The sequence below is a fragment of the Stylophora pistillata genome, chromosome 12 (assembly GCF_964205215.1).
Source record: "Stylophora pistillata chromosome 12, jaStyPist1.2, whole genome shotgun sequence".
NCBI classification, from domain to species: domain Eukaryota; kingdom Metazoa; phylum Cnidaria; class Anthozoa; order Scleractinia; family Pocilloporidae; genus Stylophora; species Stylophora pistillata.
In genome coordinates, this window is record NC_142530.1 from 10,217,501 (window position 1) to 10,239,691 (window position 22,191).

General features: G+C 38.9%; 2 protein-coding genes, 1 long non-coding RNA gene and 1 pseudogene across 4 annotated transcripts in view; 2 read left to right on the forward strand and 2 right to left on the reverse strand.

Annotated features, from left to right (window-relative positions):
* LOC148718754 (uncharacterized) overlaps positions 1-1,159 on the forward strand; it is a 1,946-nt gene extending 787 nt beyond the window's left edge. Inside the window, exons 3-5 of the mRNA XM_088741988.1 lie at positions 211-359; positions 518-709; positions 998-1,159. Coding sequence (XP_088598114.1) covers positions 211-359; positions 518-709; positions 998-1,092 — 436 coding nt within the window. The 3' untranslated portion in view covers positions 1,093-1,159. The remainder of the gene's footprint in view (positions 1-210; positions 360-517; positions 710-997) is intronic.
* Positions 1-3,807, forward strand: part of LOC148718753 (uncharacterized) — a 6,039-nt gene extending 2,232 nt beyond the window's left edge. The window contains exon 2 of the long non-coding RNA XR_015994309.1: positions 2,883-3,807. This is a non-coding gene — a long non-coding RNA (uncharacterized LOC148718753). The remainder of the gene's footprint in view (positions 1-2,882) is intronic.
* On the reverse strand, positions 965-2,889 carry LOC148718755 (uncharacterized; annotated as a pseudogene). The gene is made up of 3 exons (XR_015994290.1): positions 2,351-2,889; positions 2,017-2,260; positions 965-1,615 (listed from the first exon to the last, which is right to left on the reverse strand). The product of XR_015994290.1 is annotated as an uncharacterized LOC148718755 (transcript).
* A 5,905-nt stretch (positions 3,808-9,712) lies between the features above and the next one.
* Positions 9,713-10,875, reverse strand: LOC148718756 (uncharacterized). The gene is made up of 2 exons (XM_088739995.1): positions 10,686-10,875; positions 9,713-10,214 (listed from the first exon to the last, which is right to left on the reverse strand). Exons 1-2 carry the CDS (start codon positions 10,873-10,875, stop codon positions 9,931-9,933), a joined length of 474 nt encoding a protein of 157 aa, XP_088596121.1. The 3' UTR covers positions 9,713-9,930.
* Between the last annotated feature and the right edge of the window lie 11,316 nt (positions 10,876-22,191).

Here is a 22,191-nt window from a genome sequence, read left to right on the forward strand (position 1 = left end):
GCTAAATGTTACACATGATCTATTGACCAGACATCATGCAACATGTCTACAATGTATGCAACTACACAAAACAGTATTTGTTATCATTTATCACATTCCCATCCCCTTAATTCCTTTCCTTGGTTCTTTCCCTTGTGTTCCAACCATTATCATACACAATCTCATTTTCAGATTTTCATGTGTTCGCTCATCTAAAGTAAAATTTTCTAGGCATATACTGGCAAGCTTGCATTTTAATGAAAACCTCAGAAGAGAAACCCAAACATCAAGCGATGGAAAAGAATACATTCGGGTGACTTATCCAAAATTTAAACTGGGAGAAGAGGTTGTTAGAGAGGTGGCATCTCCACCTAGCTATGGTAATTATTGACCTCTTTTTACCATGATAAGTACTATTGACCAGCATCTTGTGTAAAGGACTCTGCTTCACCTTGTTTCCTTATATCTGATAAAACACTGTTGCACGTTTTTCAAATGACGTCGACATTTTATATGAATTGGGCTGTGATCTTTTCAGGGTATGTTGACACACTGAAGAATCTTCTCTTCACCTTGCCAAAGGCAGAAATGAAGAAAGTAGATGAGAAGTATGCAGCAAGGGTACCAGAACCCCTCAACCAGCAGTTCCCAGACAGAGTAAATAAAGAGGATGCTGTAAAGTTTTACCAGGCAAGAAAGGCAACGAAGAAAACGTCACTATTTCCACCAGGTTAGTTTGCTTTGACTCTTCAAAGCTCATGAAGCGCAATGTTCAAATATGACATAATGTTCTACGTACCAACTGTCATGCAACCTTGTCCTCAGGGTCTATCTTCTTCCCACCCACTAGAACTGGGGAAAAGATAGACCTTGGGAACAAGTTTGCCATCATGGTAATGCACAATGTGATTGTCTCCACGGAGGATATCTTCTACATGTTTTTTCCATAGTAAAAGGATGCTAAACAAACAAACTAAAAATGCACTAACATAATTAAATAAATTTATTTATTTTACAGAAGCAGAGCAGGCGAAACTACAGATGTCTATCAGTGACAATACCTCAAGCAGCAGTCAACCCACTTCAAGACGACCTTACAATTGCTCAATATGACAAAAACCATTGCGAAGTCACAAAAGCCGTTGCAAAAAATAAAGTGACCAAACTTTTGTCACAGGAAGGTTTTCTGCGTGGTACAATTTTCCTTCTTACTTTAAATTTTCCATGCCTGCATTGCACTGTACTCATCGACTTACAATATTTGCACTGTACCTACAACAAGTTGAAATTTTAAATTTAGTCAAACTAGTGTGCATGTAGAACCTAAGCTGTTTCTGGTTCACAGTCCATACATTACCAAACAATAGAACAAGAAACAACCACCCATGAAAATCAATTTGAAAATTGTTGTTTACCGAGACAATCAGTGTAGAACAATCATGTCATAGGTTTGATTACGTGTACTATGCTAGTCTCTGTCATGAGCAGCAGCAAAACCTCTGGTATTAATTTTTGTGACTGGTATTTAGTTCTGATATTATGGTAAACACAGGCTGGTAGTGGTCTTCTGTTATCCCAGCCCATGTAGCCACAAAGCCACCTTGTGGTCCATCGGTATGCAACAGCTCTAATGAACCTAGAGTAAAAGCACAATGAAAATTATATAGGAAGGTGTGTAAGAATGCTCTACATTACTACAGGACCCTGCCTTTCACCTCCCCATGACACACACATTCAAATAAAAAATATTTATGTTTAGGAATTGATAATGAACTGCAGGGCATTTCTCAAGCTTACATTTTCCTACAAGCTACTTTGCAAGCAATCTTATTAGTTCCTGTTTTACCTTAGGTCAGTGCATCAGATAAAAGTCCAAGTAAATGCAAAATCTAACTTAACTTGGTCAACTTTTATAGCTTGAGGTGCCTTAATTTACCCTGATTTATCTGAAGCTTAATGTTTTATGCCCAGCAAAGTGATTATGCTAGTTTACACATTGTATGTTTTTATTTATGTTTTTACTAAAAATGTACTGACTCGTTTTCTGACTCCACCTCGGCGACGGTAAGTCCCACCATCCTGGTTTCTCAACAAGGGAGCCACTTGGAGAAGAACTGCGCGGTTCCTAATCGCATCGTAGTCCTCGTGTTGTGTGATGCATTTTATCCGTTCAATGGAACCATCAAATACCATCTTTGCAGATGAATTTGTTACCTCTCTGCAACATCGAAACTCCAGGGAACCAACTAACGTCCCGGTATTACATTGCTTGCAGCGACACCTGAAGAAGACAGCAAAAATGAATTGTTGTCTAACAAAGATTTGCTATAAGTATATATACAAGGAATTTTAAAGGACCAGTTTTACTAACCAGGAGTCTACGTCTACAGTTCTCTCGTATCTAGCCTCCAGAGTTGACGGGGTAAGTCCATCAACATCGGTTTGTTCGCTCGAAACGCCTGTTTCTTCGTCGTTCTCGTCCGCGAGCGGCTCATCTTGATATGGAGCTATCACACCAGTGATAACTCCCCATTCCTCTTCAGAACTGTCGCTTATTCCACAATCCATACTTTCTATAGAGTCAGACGACTCAATACTCTCGGAATCGCTGGACATTTCGAAGCGTGAAACGATAGAATTGAGCGAGTAATCACAGCGTGTTACAAGGAAAACACTGAAAGTTGTTGACCTTGCCAATCATAGGATCAAACAACCTGACGTCACGAGTCCCAATTCTCGGCCCAGTCTCCGGGAACAATTTTACACATAAATTTAGCGTGTTTCGGGCGCTAAAAATCGACCAAAAAAATTGTTTCATTCATTTTAAACTCTCAAACCGTTTATTATACACATGGAACTAGCTATCAACGAAAAAAAAAATTTCGTGTCATATACACTTTAAGGAACGAACGCTGGAGATTTATGCTGACGAACTCTGTGTATTCCATGCCAAAAAACTCTGTGCCATTGCCGTCGATGAAGCGCATGTTGTAAGACAGTGGCAAGTGTTTCAATAAAAACGAGTCTGCAGCAAAATGTTATTTTACATGTATGTTTTAAATTAAGCAGTATAAAGGAAAGGACAATAAGAATGTAAATATTGTAAATAGAAAATGTAAATAGTTTAGTCAGTATTAGTATTACTCTGTGGTCTTATTTTGGTTATCGTTATTTTATTCTGTCTGTGTTATATTACACATGATCACCTGTAAAAATATTGTGTCTGAGTACAAGACATTATCATCGCAGTATACACTTCTGAGTGCTTCAGATTACCAATAAAATTGATATTGGGTGCCATGGTGTAGCCTATTTGATTGTCACTACTGCATAGATAAAAGCTAAACTTTTTAAAATTTTATACCCCTAGACCCTAAAAGGAAGTAAATGTCCCATCAACCTATTAAAACTATGCTTGAAACTAACGCCATTTAGGGAACTTAGTCTGACAGGACCTGTCCCGACACAAATAAAACCTAAAAGTTCTAAGATGGTAGACCCCTAGACCCTAAAATGGAGATAAATGTCCCATCAACCAATTAAAAACCTATGCTTGAAGCTAACGTCATTTGAAGAACTCAGTCCAATAGGACCTTGAAAGTCCTGGCAATGTTAAAGGAGCTAGAGACTACAGCTTTTTGCATGTTCCTTAGCACTGAATGACATTAGTATTATTATTATTAAATTATTAAAATTAATAAAGTTTTCATTATATTATTATTATTATTATTATTAGAAATTTCATTATAGATTAATGCTGTCTATTTTCCTTTTGATGTGTTGGGGAACATCACAAGATAATTAAATGGAAGCCTTCTGTGAGTCTTACTTCAACCTTCTGAACATGAAAAATGCAGTAGAAATTAAGGAAAGTCAAAATAAATCAAATGTTGCTGATGTTGTGCAGGAACTGGAATTGTATTTTGGCTGGCTTACTGATGAACTGAAACAGAGTCAGGAAAAAACAGAAAGAACTCTTATTTATTGCCAGACTATAAGATAATGTGGTTTACTTTATGCTACCATTAATGTTTTACTTTAATGTTTATTGGAAATGATTCAAAACATGTGCTTGTTGAAATGTTGCATTCCTGCACTCCTGAAACCAATAAGGATAACATTTTGGAGTCCTTTCACAGAGTGGTGGAAATCACTGTGGGGGAGGGGGTTGGGGAGAACAGTACAGCTTCTTTGGCCCTCCTAAATTGTGGTAAGAAAATGAGTGATCTAATAAATTCATCATATTTTTAAATCAGATTACTGGTCAAATTCATTGTCTGATTAGTGACATGGATTGTGTGCTACTCATACTCTATGATAGCAATTGAAAGTTTTGTCATGTGAAGTCACAAAAGATGGAACATCTGTTTGAGATTAGTTACATTTCACTTGTGAAGAAAATACTGTATACATGTACATGTAATAGAGAAAAGTAATTTATGACAATGGTCTGAAGTTTGATTAAGAATGCTATGAAAGATTCCATGGGTTATATTGACCAATTGATTCTTTGAAAATTGAATCTCTTCATTGGTGCTGCTGCCAGTATCAAATTGTATTCTTCTTGAATATTGAGCAAAAATGTTAGACTGCTATTAGTCATTATTCAGTGAGATTGCAAATCTTTCAGACTTTTGAATAGATCAGATTCGTATGAAGACATTTATATCAACTTCATTTATATCAGTAGTTGCAGCACCTGGGTACTTCTTGGGTTAAAATCTGGGCTAACAGACTTTTTCAGGGTCCTGTTTTGACATTTTTTGGTTGTAACAGTTTGTCATCATTGGCACATACTTGTCACTAGGCTCTCATATATTGTACATTTGTGTTGTTCCAGACTATTCATAGACTACTTAACACTGCAGTGGCATACTGAATAGACAGTGTGAATTCTCAAAAGCTATGGACTACAGAATTCAATTTCCCATGAGGCAACAAAAAAAATGTTTTGTTTACTGTTTATCTAGCTCTGATACCCCTGAGCATGTTTTTCTTGTGTTTGTTTATCCAGTGATAATTTTGAGGCATCTAAATCAATACACCATTAGAACCAATAGGAAATCTTGCCGGAGTATAACGTCCCTCTTGGCTGATCGTGGTAGAAATATTAGAATTGGCTGTAGCATTAGAGGTACAAGTCGTATTGATCGGATCGAATTGTAAACATTTCGAGGATTTCCCATAGCACGAAGCTTGGATTTCTCCACCGTCGCTCTCAACGCTCAATAAGCGCTTCTTTCTGGGAAGTTCTCGAATCTTGAAGATTCCCTTCAATTCATCTTTGAACTCTTCAAGATGAACAGAGGCCTTTTTGAACTTGATCAATCGTCGGTAGCAAGCTTTACAAACTGACAACTCGCTGGTCGCTGAATAGCAGCTCACATTCACATCCAGACAGGAACAAATATTCGCCGGAAAATCAAAAGAACTTTTTCCAAAAACATAAATTTTTTCTTTTGTCTCAACTGAGGTGGAACAAATAAAAGAACGATCACTTTGCAAAACCTTCTTCAGGGTTTCCTCCAGCAAGAAACTACGATGAAATGCAGAATTTGAAAACGCGGGAATAACGATAGTGATTACAGTCTCTTGTGCTCTGATTGGTCGTATAAGAAACGATGTCAGCGATCTCATTGGTGCAAAGGCAACAAAGGGAAAGGAATGTTGTTCGAATGTGAGCAGCCGTTTGTGAGGAGAAGCGTTGCGTGACGAGACTAAAAACGGCTGCGAGGGAGACTATTATTTCTCTTGATGTCAGCTATTTCCAGTGACCCGTGTACCTGGTGTGTCTAAACAGGAACATAACACCAGACAGCTGAAAAATGAAAGTTATCATTATACATGTAATCTTACATCAAGTGGCGTATTTCCACAAACATTATCGGCAATGAAAACATCTTGTACCGATACCTTACGGCTGCGAAAGTTACGACCTTCAACTCGACTTCGTGGAGATTATTTCTCAATAATCTTCTGAAGAGGATAACTATCTTAGGGAAACTGTTTTCTTTATTATCCGCGAGGCAGGATATTCTCACAATTGATTTGTCTCCTTTTCAGAAATATTATGAGATCGAACGGCGTGGGAGGACGTTTTCCAAATAATCATTACCAAATTATCTCTCTGAAAGTTAAAATACAAGTTAAAGTATGAATGATTCCCTTTAATTTCTAAGTGTATTCTTCCGGTCGCATTATGCGAAATAGGCTTTACATGATAAGAAATTTCATCAGTTAACAACGTTAGTTATATAAGCATGTTAAATATTCTAAAGCATTTTATTCTTTTGAAAATAAACGATTCCTGAAGAAATAGAATAAAGGCTATTAGTGCACCTGGAGCTTGTCCTGATAAAATATGAAACAAGATGGACGCCAATATATATTTTTATGTTGCAGTTAATTGTTGGCAAGGTGCATCTAGCACCTTACTACGCTTTTTGTTACAAATTAAAGAAAATATTTCATGCAGCCAGACACAACTACTTCTCTTAACTAGGTGTGTGTAGGGTGTTTAGTTGGCCTTAGTTGAATTGATTTTTCCAATTCTTAACTTTGTAGCTGAGGATATATTTGCCGATCACAATTGAGCCTAGACCAAGGTATAGACTCATCTTAAGGAAAATGTCAGAATAATGCAAATCCAACATGGCTTTAATTTACAGAAAACGTCAGTTAGTGAGGTTCGAGAACGCTCCAATTCTTCAGACTTGGTTGAAATTTGTTTTCCAGGTTCTTTGGTCTGCTCATCCCAGGTTTAGCCTGTGAATGATCATCTTTGATACGCAGTGAAAACATTTATTATATAGCTAGCGGCGCCCGCGGGCAACATGAAGAGGGTCCTGCTTTCTGCTTTCCGTATTTCCTCGGATTGGCTAGCCGAGCGGGCAAGACGGGCTCATGTTGCCCAAATTCGTAACTTTTGGACTCTGTCGGTAACGAAGTTGCAAAAAGCGGCAGAAGACAGTCAAAACTAAGGAAAAACCATACGGCCTTCATGGGTTAATTGTGCTACAAACACAGTTGGCTTTCCACCCGGCATTCGAAATAAACAAGCCATTCTTGATTCTTCTTAAAGCGAAATCTTTTTGCCCTGTAAGTTGTAAATCCATTTAATAAAGCTTGTTCGGTCAAGATGGCTAGATATTAGCCCCTGGTTTTTTTTTTTCTGCGTTTCAATGGACCTCGCCTTCGCCTTGGTCCATAGAAACGCAAAAAAAGAATTCGGCCAATATCCAGCCACCTTGACCTCACACTTGGTCAATAAAACATATGTTATTGAGTTTCACCAGCCAACTATATCCAGAGGGTCTTATTCAGTTATGACAACCATTGAGGACCTCATAAATAGTCATGGAGTGGAGTATTTGAACGCAGATTAATCTTCAGTTGTCATATTTCGTCAGATGTTTCCCTAAAGCTTGAAAACTCGCTATGGCCGTTCTCTGGCCGGGGAATTATAACTTACGGGTGTTTTCTGAGAACAAGCTCTTTGTTTTCTACTGCTTCGCTCTCGTCGTTTTGGCTTCCCTAATACCAGAAGGTCAAGGTATAGTTTGAGAAAATTTCGAAGTTTTCCGACATATTACTTTTTAGCTATTTTTTATCTTGAAATATCCGCACAAGCTTCTCTTCTTGTATTGAATATAATAAGTTTTTTGATGAGACAACCTATACATTTTATAAGAATTTCTAGCAAATTTTAAGTCATTCTGTAACCCAGGTTTCTGAAGTAACAAGATCACGAACGAATAAAATTCTAGAGAACATGGTCTTTTGAGGCATCTAAAAGTGAAACTTTACTTCAAAAAGCAGTTTTTGTATCTTCAATGAAGCCCAAGAACATGTTCGACTTTTTTATCCTACGGAATGGATGAATTAAAATCTGGCAGACATTCATTCGTAGTTATATAAAGTCGAGGAGCTCATTCGAACTCAACTGAAATGGCTTGGCTTGTTGAAATGAAGACTTTACGAAGCAGTGAAACTTTTCAAGTCTTGTATTGAAACTTTCCAATTCGCCCAAACGAGAAAAATAACTTTTCGTTATATTTATTGTTTCCTCTAAACCTACATGAAATTAAAAAATAAAAGCAGCATTGCCTCAAACTTGGCTCTTAAACATGTTATCTATGGTAAAACCTGGCTTTTTGTATAATTTTGCTCCTAAGGTGATCTTAAGGTTGGCTGATATTTCACATCGAAATAGAAATCGAGGATTGAACTCGTGTTTTCTAGAGGGCTGGTAGAACTATGGCATAAGTTATTTATGATCCACCGCAGAAAGGGAGTTCTAACGAAGCTTGTGGGAAAAAAAAACAGGTGGTTTAGACAAAAAGATTTTCTTAACAAAGACAACAGTTGACGATTTAGGATTCATTGTTGCTGTTATACTCATTGATGCCCTTAAAATGCACATGCTGAAGGGAAAAGTTCAGTGTTTCGCCTTCTATTGACTGTTAATGCACACTGTGGATGGAAAACTTTGATACACTGTTAGAGTTAAAAGTCAGGACCTGAGAAGCGCTAAAAGAGTTAGTCATAATTGCTTTACAAACTCTGGAGTTCATAGCAGAATTTATATCCTAGCGAGTCATACCTGAGTTAGTCTGTTTTTCTCTCGGTTTGTTTTTCATAATACGCAGTATGGTCGAAAACTGTAGTCACTCGACATAATAACACACGCTTTGCATAAATTGACCGACTTAAAAAACTCCGCAATAACATTCCGACACTAAACTTTTATAAAAAACAACACATGCTCAGACCTTTCGTCTGAGGAGGTTAAGGAAGATTAAAATAGAAGTGGTTACTCAGAATAATAATTAGAATCGCATCATTGAATTAAATTGCGAGTTGAACACGAGTCTAAGTGACATTGTTTTGCATTTGCCGATACATAACAATTACAAGTAAAGCTGTTTTTTTTCTTTTTCTTGTTTTAACTCAATTATGCGATTAAGGAAAGTCCATTACTTGACTCGTGAACTCCGCGTTACATTGCGATTCGTGCGATGTCGGTTTTCGCGTGCAATTTAATGCTGAATCCCCTCGTCAAGTAATGAATTTTGCTAGAGAAGCACTCGACCGGTATTCCCATGGCAAAAAAAAAAAAAAATACAAAAGAAAAAGAAAGCGATAATTAAGCACTAACAATACTCTAGAGTTCGCTTTTCAGAAGACGTTCTCTGTGCTATCTAGCAACTTTCTAACTTAACTTAATTGTTCACCAGGTAATGCTAAATTAATTCAATTTGCTCTTCTTTCGTCAAATCACCTGCATAATCTTCAAATGTCGCCTTTATATCCTTAACCGAGGGTGTATAGAATAAAACCAGTGCAGCAATGTTTTCTCTGAATGGTTTTGCGATACTTGTTATCTGCTGTGTGAACACCCAAACGCTGATTCCCTTATGTCTTGCGCTGAATGCTAAATTCACGAGTTCAATTGTCCTCTGCTTCACATCTTTTGAAGCGGCACAGTCATCAAGAATGATAAATGTATTAGTTCCCTCATAAGCAAAACTAATGAGCTTAAGACAAAAATCAATCTGGTTTTGGTGGAGTCAAGATAAAGAGGTCTTTGTCTAAATCTCCAAAATTATCATAAGTTTTGTTGTGGATGAATGTTGGACAAATCAAAAAAATGTAATCGAATTTCTTATTAAATTATTGCTCAAAAGGTTGACGACATATTTTGTCTTTCCTGAATTTGCTGGTCCAACTATTAAAGCATTGAAAGGAATATTCTGAGGATTCATATTTTATAGTGGCCATGTGAAAAAGTTTAGATCTTGTCTTCTCTTATGATTCTCTTATCATCATTTGCGCTCAAAGCAATCTTGTTGATGGCCTCACTGAATATCTCATGTCTGTGCGATCTGATTACATTTATCTTTCTCATTTGTATCTCTCCGCTACATAAGCACTTTTTGTAGTCTTCATGAGTTATAATTTTATCACAGTCTTCTTGATTCCCTTGCACTTCTTCTCTTCTTTGCTTTCAAGAATCTTGTAGCTGTAAAGTTTTGCTCTCAATCCAAAAAACTCCTCAATGATCATTCCTCCAGCTTCATCTTTCATCATGCCCACAACCTTTTTGTTGCAACCAGTTGGGATCTTTGAAATGTGGTCTTTTGGAAAGTTGCTGGTGTCAAACTTTTCTTCAACATCTGCTGCTATGTCCTTGTAAAAGTCTTCAGTTTCAATCTCATACATGAGACTGTCAGTGTCTATGAAAAGAAGCTTGGCGTTTACAAAGGTTTACAAAAGTTTTATTTCACAAATGAATACATGGCAGCCCTCTAAGGGGCTGAATTGCGTATTTTACAAATATTGTAACAGAATATCTAATAGTATGACAAATGTAAGAATAATAATAAGCCTAAAAGTGAAATTGAATACTGTAAAATGATGAAACCTATTATTAAAAATAAAGCTATATTTATATAATATCATACTCAATAAAAGATTTCATTAAAAATTTGTCCCTGAACCTATTTGTTTTCCACCTTGGTGTTTCAAAACGCCTGCATCGTCTTAGATGGCTTGGCAACAGTTATGTTGAGGCTTGGCAACTGTTATGTTGATTTGCACTGGTTCAAGTTTTTTTAGCTCTGCTGTTTTTGTTATTTTTCTCCTATCTCTTTGGTCCTTCGGCAGTCTACATCAAAGACGAGTGTGGCTAACATCCTGGACAGCACCTGTAGCGGGTCTAGTGGCTGGAACTTCAACAGTATTTGCAGAAAATTCAACAACTATTTCTTGCTCTTTTCCAACTGTGCGTCGTGGTTTTCCAACCATTGTGTATATGAACAATGGGACAAATCCCGTATTTGATGAGCTATTGTCATCGTTCATCTGGTCGTTTGGAGGTATTGTCCATCGCGGCATTGTTGGTTGCCGCTCAATTCATCACGGCATTTCTCTTTACTCTAGACATTTTTTCCATCTGCCGCTGAAAGATTCCCGCTTTTACCACATGAAGATCAAGAAAACGCGCGCTCCGTGTTTTTACTATCCAAACTCGTCCGCATCGCGGCAGCTTCTTCTCAGAGGCGGGGACGTGTCTGTTAATCCCAGCCCTTCCACCAACGATCGTCTCCTAAAATGCCTTTCATTAAATGCACAAAGCCTAAAAAGTAAACACAAGTCTCCTCGCAGCGAATCGTTCTGCCAGATTCATGCATTTCAAAAGCTGGTTTACGCTAACGAATACGACATCATTTTTGTTACCGAGACTTGGCTCAAAGATTTTTTCCTGGACTCTGAGATTTTGGATGCCGGCTACACTATCTTTAGACACGATAGGGTTGAACGTGAAGGCGGGGGCGTGCTAATAGCAGTAAAGGTCAATCTTGATTGCCGTCGCAGATCTGACTTAGAAACAGGGCTCGAAATGTTATGCGTCGAGTTAAACCTCGCGTGTTCTTCTAAATTAGTAATCAGTGTTATTTATAGACCTAATTTGGATATATCAACAAAGTTGAAATGGTAAATTGGCCACCGTAATGATTACAAAAGCTGACGTTTCGAGCGTTAGCCCTTCGTCGGAGGGCTAACGCTGACGTTTCGAGCGTTAGCCCTTCGTCATTCGCTCCGACGAAGGGCTAACGCTCGAAACGTCAGCTTTTGTAATCATTACGGTGGCCAATTTACCATTTCAACTTTGTTGATATATCCAAATTATTTCGTTACTCCCACCGACGCAGCCCCAAACAGTTTCTTTCGAAACTATCAGCCTTTATTATTTATAGACCACCTGACTCTACGCCAAGCTATGATTTTTACTCCGTCACGGAGTTTATGTCTCATCTCAATATCTCTGCTCGCTTCCTCAAGAGCCATTCCTTAATTCTTGGGGACTTCAATTATCCTGCCATCAAGGGGATTGAAGGCTGCGGCTTTTCGAACTTAACGAGCTCTGCCGATTCTGCTTTTTTTGAAACTTTACTCGAGCACTCTCTACTGCAAGTGAACCCTTTTCCGACCCGCAAGGAGAATATTTTGGATTCAATAATAACTGATGCACCTGACCACATTATGAACATTGCGATCTTGACTCCTCTACTGACTGGCTTTGTGACCGATCACGACCTACTTGAATTTGACTTGGTTGCTAGGCCTTGTAGGGTATAGAAACCTGCCCGCTATGCCTATCAATTTCAATCAGCTAACTTCGAGAACCTCAAACTGCAGATTATGCGGAGCTCTGCTATTAGTAATAGCGTGTTACGTGACTCGGATGTTGACGCTTGCTGGTCCATTTGAAAATCCGCCCTTCTGGATGTTATCGATGTCAATATCCCTAAGGCCAGAGTCAGGGACTTAAACACACCTCCGTGGATTGACAAAGAAGTTCGTCACTTGCTGAAGAGGAAAGAATCAGCCAGACGTGCAACCAAGAAGCACAACAACGCTTTTAACCTTGAAAAGTTCAGGACTTTAAGAAAAGTATGTAAGGCATCGATAAACAGGAAATTAAAGGAATATCTCACTTCTCTTGGCGACAACTTGAAAGCCAATCCAAAACACTTCTGGAGTTATTTCCGCCACAGAACCAAGTCAAACTCCACACCAGCTAATGTTACGTACGGTGGACGTCAGATATCCTCCGGGGTGGAGATGGCAGAAGCCTTCAATAAGTTTTTCTATTCTGCGTTTACGCATGCGCCTGAGGTACCCCTTGATCCATTTACGCCGCCCGACGGCAGGTTGCCCGTCTTCGACAGCTTAGCGCTGTGCGAGGACGAGGTCTACAAAGTGCTCTCGAATGTAGACCCGAGTAAAGCTCCGGGCCCTGACGGTCTTCCTACAACCGTGCTAAAGACGTGTGCAAGGGAATTAACACCTTTTCTTTGCGCCCTTTTTAATTTATCTCTTGCGGAGGGTAAACTACCCATTGAATGGAAAAACGCACTTGTCGTTCCTGTTGATAAGAAAGGAAAGAAGGAGGACGTTACTAACTACAGACCTATCTCTCTACTGTGCGTTGTGTCCAAAGTATTAGAACAATGTATACTCAAGCACTTTAATGATTTTCTTTGTCCTTTGTTTGACAATGCACAGCACGGTTTCCTTCAGGGTCGATCTACAGTCACCCAGCTTCTAACGTTGTATCACGAGATTGGCCAGTCTCTTGATAAGGGCCTGCAGTCCAACATAGTGTATCTGGATCTCGCAAAGGCTTTCGACAGTGTTTCCCACCAAGGGTTGCTTCTGAAACTCTCCCAATACGGTGTCAGCGGGAAACTTCTGCAGTGGTTTGAGAGTTATCTAGATGGACGTGGTCAGCAGTGCTTGGTCCACGGTTTCACTTCTAGTCGTTCCCCAGTTCTATCAGGAGTCCCTCAAGGTAGTGTCCTTGGTCCTCTGCTGTTCTTAGTTTATGTGAACGACCTCCCGCCGGTGATACAGAATCATATCGCACTCTTCGCCGATGACTCAAAGTGTTCCAGTGTCATTGATAGTCTACAGGACTGTGAGTCACTCCAAATAGACCTGGACAGTCTGCAGGGCTGGAGTGATAATTGGCACCTGAAGTTTAACACCTCTAAATGTGAGGTACTAACCGTCACACGTAAGCGCTACCCATTTCGTTACGATTACAAGTTGAAAAACATCTCACTTAATCACGTCACTCAAGTAAAAGACCTCGGAGTGTCTATCTCTTCGGACCTCACATGGGACACTCACCCCAACACTATCTTAGCTAAGGCCAATAGGATGCTTGCATTCTTGCGACGCAACAGTGTTTCGTCATTCACTACAAATCATAGGAAATTAATTTATCTCAAGTTTGTAAGATCACATATTGGCTATGCCAGCGAGATATGGGCTCCCAGTTCGATCGGAGGCATAAAAAAAAATAGAAAGTCTTCAACGCAGGGCAACAAAATTCATCTTAAACACGCACTGGCAAGAGGATATTTCTTATCATTAGGGCCTTTCTCGCCTCAACCTGCTACCGTTAACATACTGGCACGAAGTGAAAGACTTAATTTTCTATTTCAAGTGTCGCGCTGGCCACTACGCCTTACCCATAGCTGATTATGTCAGGCCCAAAGGCACCCGTCTTACCCGTCATAGCTCTGATCAAGACGTACTAATTCCTAAGTGCCGTACAAAGCTTTTTCAATTTAGTTACTTTAATCGTGTCGCTAAACTCTGGAATACCTTACCTGTATCCATTCGTATTATTAGTTCTCTCAATCAGTTTAAATCTCACGTACTCCAACGCTATTCGGCTGCTTTTCGTACAAACTATGACGTCACTAACTTCAAAACCTCGAAGTCGATCTGCTGCAAATGCAGTAGGTCACGTGATCTTCTATTGGTTGGTAACTGCTGCTATTAGGACTTTCTATCGGCCGCATGAGGGATTTATTCCTATCGTTTTCGTTTTTTCTTTTATTATCTCATATACTTTTTTATATACTTTTTACACTGTCTATTGTTTACATAGTTAGTATTTGTGTATTTCTCGTAAGGGCACACTTAATTTGGAGCCTCGCTCTGTTGTGTGTCCCGCACCCTTGTCCTCCGTTCTCTTCTGTGTCTTGTTCATATGTATATTTTAGTCCTTTTAGTATTGTAAGTATGGTGAAAGCGATTAACTAAGTAAATAAGTAAAACGACTTATGGGCTGAGGGTAAAAGATTTCTTAACCGGTTACTCTTATCATTTAAAATAGAATTAAAGGTCTTCTTAAAAATATTTTCATTGTAACGTTCAATGCTTGGTAGTTTAGTGCTGACTAAAGCATCGCTGTAGTTTATCCCCGAGAAAATAATAGCCAGCGCCCTTTTCTGGACACGCTCCAGTTCCGTCTTGAGATACAATGGCAGCGAGTAATGGAACCCCGGTACCGCATAACTAAGTACAAATCGAATGGAAGTGCAATAGAATAAGACTAATTCACTTGTCGGGAGTCTCGCCCTCTTAAGCTGCACCAAAAAATACAAACGTTTAGAGGCCTTGTTTATAACCTCACTGACATGCTCGTTCCATGAAAGGTCATCACTTATGGTGACCCCAAGGAGTTTTGCAGACTTTACGGTTTCCACATCTTTCCCATTAACTATAATTGGAGAAAACTCCTGCTTTTGTTTACTGAAAGTAATTCGAAGCTCTTTACATTTATCATTGTTCAGTTGTACTCTATTTTTAGAGGACCATTCCATTACACGGTCAGCTATCCTTTGCGAAATACTTGCCTTTCCTTTGATGACAACTTCTGAGGTCGTAGTGTCATCAACATATTCCCACATCTCGGCATTTATGCCACTACTTACTTCAAGATCATTAATAAGCACAAGAAATAACCACGGCCCTAGCTTTGTTCCTTGTGGGACGCCGGACGGAACTGACTCCCACTCGGAAAAACAACCCTTTGCAAGTTTAATTCGCTGAAAACGGCCCGATAAAAAGTCTATGATCCAATTAATTATCTGTTTGGGTATCTCCAAGACGGTCAGCTTCCTAACTAAAATGTCATGATCTATAAGATCAAAAGCCTTCCTCGTATAGTGTGGCTCCGGCACGGTGGCGTCGTTTCCGTAAGTCGCTTGTGCCCATCAGTGAATCATGTGAATCAGAGCTTGGGTTGTAGAGGAGTTTGGCACAATACCATACTGGTTTGGATCCAAAACTCTCAAGACGGCTGGTTTGAGGTAATCACTTACAACACATATCTTTGTTATCTCCATATTTCTTTTTTATGTAGTTGCAGTGGAAATCGTACATCAGAGTCTTTCTGAGATCAAGAATAGCCATTCCACAGAAAACTGGCTTGTCGAACTTTATTGATGTTCTCCCCATATGTATTGCAATGAGATTTTCGTCAAATATTGTGCAATTCTTGACGAAAAGATGAGAGTCATAACCAGCCAAGTTGTGAAATATGACAGGAGTGAACTTTGGCTTTGCGAATTGAAAATTGCAATTTCTGTGTGCAGCTCCTCTATACTTGCCAGTGAAATGACAGTGATCTCTAACTTTGTCGCGCGAGTTGCCAATCAAAGCGAGCACAACAGGATAAGTGGGGAAAGACTCACCACATATCCAACAGCACTTTGTCGCATTAAACATTTTCTTGTCTTCATCAGTGAAGATCATCTTCTTTTTAAAATCGAATTCTTTGTGAATCTTCTTGATGTTCTCTTCAAACATTTCAACAAAGATCTGAGCAACATCCTCATCCTCAGACTTTGCTCTGTAGATGACTGGCTCTAGAGACTAAAGCTGGTCATCAAAGCAGACAATCTTATAGCAAAAGCCGGATGGTTTATCTTTTGATATTGAATGGTGAAGCTCTTATCACTTCTTGGCTCACAAGAGTGAATAGGTTTTGTGAAAGATTCAAAGTCAGCATAAACAACAAAGGGCACTCTTATTGATCGGTTATGTTTCTTGAATTTGATAAAAATTCCTTTTTTCGGCATTTGAATCTTGACAGCCTCATTGTTTGCGCAATACTCCTCATGAAGTGCAAGCTTTTCTCTGCTTGAAAAGTAATTAAAAAACCTGAGACAAAATTCTTTTGGTTCTTTATGCTTTGAAACTTGACTCGAGAGAAGCCTGCTGATGTTTTTTAACAAGCAGTAGTGCTTATTAGCAACTGCGTCTCCGTCTTTCGCGATAAGAAGATTGATCACCTGATTCCTTTCTTCGGCTGGTGACTTGCTTATTCTGAGAGAATACACTTTGGCCTCACTTTCATAACCAAACACGTTTACCGCGATATTTTCGTTCTGTTTTTCAAACTTTTTTATCTTGTCAAGCTCAACCGCGAAGTTGATTCATCTCCAGTCGAGTTGATCAGATTGTTCTTTAAGAATGTTTGTTATTCTTTGTGGGTTTTTCTCAACTGGCTAAAGCACTCTTGTAATGCACCATTTAAAACATTCATTATCTTGATTTTCCATATTGATTATTGCTTTTTTTCCTTTAAGCTCTTTCGGAAGTTCAATGTAAGAGCTGCCGTTCAAAGGGTTGTACTCTACAAGATGCAGGTCAAGTGAAATGACTCTGTGAAACTCCCAGTTACTTCCGTTATTGTTGAATTTTTCAATTCTTTCTTGAATGGTTTGAACGAATCTTTCATACGCTTCACTTTCATTAGTTGCATTAAGATTTTCAATTGTGTTGGTGTGGAAATAAGCGTCAAGATACTGAACTTCTCCATCCCTAGCTAGCCTCTTCATCTCGCATGAAAGAATCATCTTGAGTCTTGTCTGGCGGTTCTCTCTCATGATTTTCAAGACTGCTGGTTTTGCCTTCTGCATAAATTGATTTGGCCCAAAACCCTCAACTCCATCTATTCTGAACTGCCTTGCGAAACCTCTCAATGCAGATGCTGACTCGTGGGCGCGCCAGCGTCCGCTGTCTTGAACTGTAAATGGATTATTTACGTAGTTTTCAACGAACTCGCTCCATTGATCTGAAAAATCTGAAGTTGTTGAGCCTAAGCGACTGCGTCTCAATCCAAGAATCCCTTCAATTTCTCTTAATTTTCTTCTCCTTTGTTCTTGCGGATCAAGCATTAGCGACTGAGCCAGCGTCTGCGTTCTCTGCTGCCCAGAATTTCTTGTTGGTCTGAGAATTGGAGCATTGAAATCTGATGGAATTGGGTGGTCAATAATGTTTGATATCAACTCAATCAAATCCTGCTTTGTGAGGTTTGAATATTATTTTAGCCCAAGTCCTTTTGCCTCGGCTTTTAATTCTTTAACATTCCAGTTCTCCATTTTTTATAAAAATATTTTTTATAAAATTTTATCTCGGTCTTTTTCAGCCGCTTTGCTTGAGAAAATTATTTTTGGAAATTTGGTGGAATAAGATCAGCGTAGTGATTATAAAAATCTGCTTTTCTTTTCAAAGTAAATTGTGAAATTTTTCTGAGCTCCCCCCGCTCGCCTTCGCACCGATCTTTTATTTCTTCATCTGTCAAAAGCAGAAAGAGGTTTTCATCAATATCTTTTTGAAAGCGATAAATTTTCTTCAGTCTTAATCTATCTTCTTCTATTCTATTTTTTCCAAAATTTATTTTTTATCTTGTGAATGAGATCAAAATCTGTGTACATCATTGTGAATTGATGGCCTGTTATCTTTTCACGCTCGTCTCTCAACCATTTTTGATATTCCTTTCGTGGTTCAAGATATGCAGCTTCAAGGTGCCTTTGAAAGAGAAAAGTTTTGCCTTTTCTGAGTCTTCTGTCAACTTCTCTCTTTTGTTCGTCGCTGAAAAGATCATAATCATCAAGAGTCCATTCGAATGGTTTTAATAATCTTCTCACTGTTTGTGCTTTTATTTTTCTTACCGGATCTCGAAATTTACAGAAAAAGCGGAATTCTTTGTTGCTTCATCCATTTCTAATTCTTCTCGCTTCGCTTCTCGACTTCCTGACATTTTTATATATAAAAAATATTTTTATATAATATAAAAAATATTTTTAAAATATTTTTATATAATATAAAAAATATTTTTATATAATATAAAAATTATTTTTATATAATATAAAAAATATTTTTTATATAATATAAAAATATTTTTAAAAAAATATAAAAAGTGGAAGAAAATAAAAATTTGATTCCAATAAGCACAAAAGACTTCAGAGAATTTGCCAAAGGCTGTGGAATAAATACAGAAACAAGATTCCAAGCAAAGAACTGAAAGAAATGCTCGGCTATTGTCCATTGCAAAACCAACGGAAGGTCGAAGTGAGCGACGAGACGGCTTTTCGCAAAGAATATCAATCACTCGGCGAAGATTGTGGAATTTCGAATTATTCTACTACCAAATATGCACTGGATAAACTGAGAAATTTCACCAAGAGAAGATCGGACCAGAAAATATTTTTTGTGAGAGAAACTTGACTGGCTTAAATTTTTTACACGAATTTGCATTTCGACAGATTTCAAAAGCCGATTTTTTTAGTGTGAAGTCTTTCAGCGTGGGTGATTGCTAAAAGCTTGCTGAGAGATAACATCAGAATTTCAAATAAATGACAACCACTTGCTTTTCGTGTGGCGTGAAAGAACGTACTTTTAACCAGCTTGTCATTTCTTTAGAATATTCGTGTGTGCGAAGAACTACGCCCTGAAGATGAACAGCCCATCCGTCTCCTCACAGGAAGAAGAACGTATGTGTACGAGTGAAGAAGATGATGAAAATAATAATCTCAATGAGCAGCAAGAGGAGATTCTAAACGAACACATCAATTACCATGAAGAAATTAAATCCTTTATGGAAAAGTTTCTTCAGGGGGCCCAGAGCGGAGGCATTGAAGCAGCAAGATCCCATCTCAAAGATAAGCCGAAGAAACCGGAAAGTACGGTTGAATCTTTATTTTCTGTCATAAAGGCTGGCCCCACAGAGGCGCAAACAAATGCTTATTTAGAAAGTCGACCTCCGAATTCAACGCCACCAAGCGTTGGTAGACTCCCTGCGGTAATGGCCATCCCTAAAACTTGGGAAGATGCGGTTACTTGCATAAAAGCGGTCAACGCAACAATCGATCGCTCACAGCTACTCGAAAATTCCACAAACCTAACAACCCGGGTCGGCCCATTGTCTCGGCTTGCAGTTGCCCAACCGAACTTATCTCCAGCTATCTAGAGAAAATTATGGCTCCCATCGTCAAAACTTTACCATCGTATATTAAAGACAGCCAACACGCTCTTCAAATTTTTCGCGACTTTAATTTCCTTGGTCAAAACAAACTTCTTTTCACCAAGGATATTACGTCTCTTTACACTGTCATTCCTAATGGCGAACGTCTTCTGGCCCTTAAACACTTTTTTGATCAACGTACTGTTAAGGAACTTAAATCTGAAACACTACTACGCTAAGCCGAACTAGTGCTCACACTCAATTGTTTTTCATTCGGGGACAACTTTTTCAAACAAACCAATGGTGTAGCCATGGGTACCAAAATGGGACCTAGCTATGCCAATCTTTTTGTAGGTTTTGTCGAACACCAATTTTTCAGCCAAACAACGGCTCCAAACCTGAACTCTACGGGTCGCTACATCGACGACTGTATCGGCGCCACCTCCTCTACCCGAGAGGGGCTGACTAAATTCATAACCGCAGTCAATTCTTTTCACACGGCTCTGAAATATACCTGGGAAATTTCTGACAGTTCTTTATCCTTTTTAGACATGAAAGTTTCAATTGAAGGAAACGGTTTCTGCACTAGTGTGTATTACAAACTTACAGACTCCCATAATTACTTGTTGTATTCGTCTTCGCATCCATCTCACGTTAAGAATTCCATTCCTTTTTCTCAGTTTCTAAGACTTCGTCGTTTATGTAGTGATGACTCTGATTTCCACCACAAATCAGAGTCAATGTGCCAGTTTTTCGATAAATGTGGTTACCCTGATTCTGTCGTTCAAGCGGGTTACCACTGCGCCCAGCTTATTGATCGACATTCAGCACTACAAACGTCACAAAAGGAAGATTCCGACCGCATTCCATTTACTCTCACGTTTCACTCTCATAACCACTCAGTTAAATCCCTCATTCTTCAAAACTTTAAATTAATTCAAAACTATCCAGAGACAAGCACTATCTTTTCGCAGCCTCCGCTCATTTCATTCAAACGCGACGAAAACATAGGCAATTTTTTGGTCAGAAGTTCTTTTCAGACTAATGACCAACCAGGCACTTTTAAATGCGCTCGCGCACGATGCAAAACGTGTCCTTTCATTCAAAACACTGAGAAAATATCGGGACCCAAACGATCCATTAAGATTACCGATCACTTCACGTGCAACTCTGCCAATGTAATCAATTGCATAACCTGCACTTATTGCAAAAAGATTTACATCGGCGAAACAGGCAGAAGACTAGGTGACCGATTCCGAGAACACCTTCGTGACGTGGAGAGCAATGACAAGGACACATCGAAACCAGTCGCTAGACATTTTAATTTGCCTAATCATTCTAAGCAACACATCGCAATCTGCGGTCTTTCCTTACACTTAGGTAGCACGGAAAGCCGAAAAACTCTTGAACAAAAGCTCATCTTTCAAACCGGCAGTCTAAATCCCACAAGTTTCAACGAACGCTTTTCATTCCAATAATTTATTCGTGTTTTTCTCGTTGCCATGTTCCACTAATCAGGTAGCTCCATTTCCTGCCTTTAAAAGCGCACACAACCCACAATTCCTCTATTCGCTCCGACGAAGGGCTAACGCTCGAAACGTCAGCTTTTGTAACCGTTACGGTGGCCAATTTACCATTTCAACTTTGTTGATATATCCAAATTATTTCGTTACCCCCACCGACGCAGCCCCATACAGTTTCTTTAGAAACTGTCAGCCTTTATAAATTTGTGAGAGAAGGGAGAAATGCAAATGTGTATCACCGGAAAAGGGGATACCCAAATAAGGGAATGTCCAATTTACTGATCGTTTTTTACTCCTCTCTGAGTTTCGTAACAAACAAAATTGAACCAGCCTTGTCTGAGGGTCCTTGCAGGGTTCATTATGTAATGAGGACCCAGATTCAGTTTTGAACATTTTTATTCGAAATTTGTATGATGTATAAGTATTTAGATGATAGAAAACAGTGGACAACAAGTTCTCCTTTGTGATAGAATTGTAGAACAGGAAATTCCTATAAATATACCAACAAAAAGCGATGCGAATGGTTCGAGGATTCCCAAGACAGTTTCTGTGATTGGACAGAGCAATCGAAAGATCTTAAAATTATTTAAAAATATTTGTCAAAGGATGCTGATTACTCATTATCAGTGAATCCTTTACTGAACTTACCTTCAGCCGAAGATGAAGAACATTCGCTGGGATGGTTGTACAGTTAATCATTCGCTTGTACGATGCGTGAAAAAAAGTTTAAAGAGTCAGTTGGCATGATGGCAATTTTCAGCTTTGCAATGAAAAATTCCCATCTACTCAAAGAAGACGTAAAGTGAAGCCTAGACGGAGCTTTTCATCTAATAAGATTAAAATTCAATTCAAACAGTTAAAGTTTGTTTGAAAGGTTCGTTGGTCTCCTAGTATTTGGTCCTATCGTGTGTATCCCCCTTCCCTTCGCCCTTTCTTTGAAACTAAACGATGAAACAGAGACTGAAAGGATCCTGACGTGAAGGGGGAGAGGGTGAGAGCGCAAGTTAAATACGAATAACATTTGACCATGTGCCTCACGAAATAGTCACAAACTATTTTATAACAAAACCTCGT

What these genes read in the sequence shown, in the direction of transcription:
- LOC148718756 (XM_088739995.1), bottom strand. Translation starts at nt 10,875, where the DNA reads ATGCCGCGATGGACAATACCTCCAAACGACCAGATGAACGATGACAAT. An exon ending in AGCCACTAGACCCGCTACAG is followed by an intron (nt 10,215 to 10,685) that starts GTGCTGTCCAGG and finishes TTCTTTTCATAG; the next exon opens with ACACTGACAGTCTCATGTAT.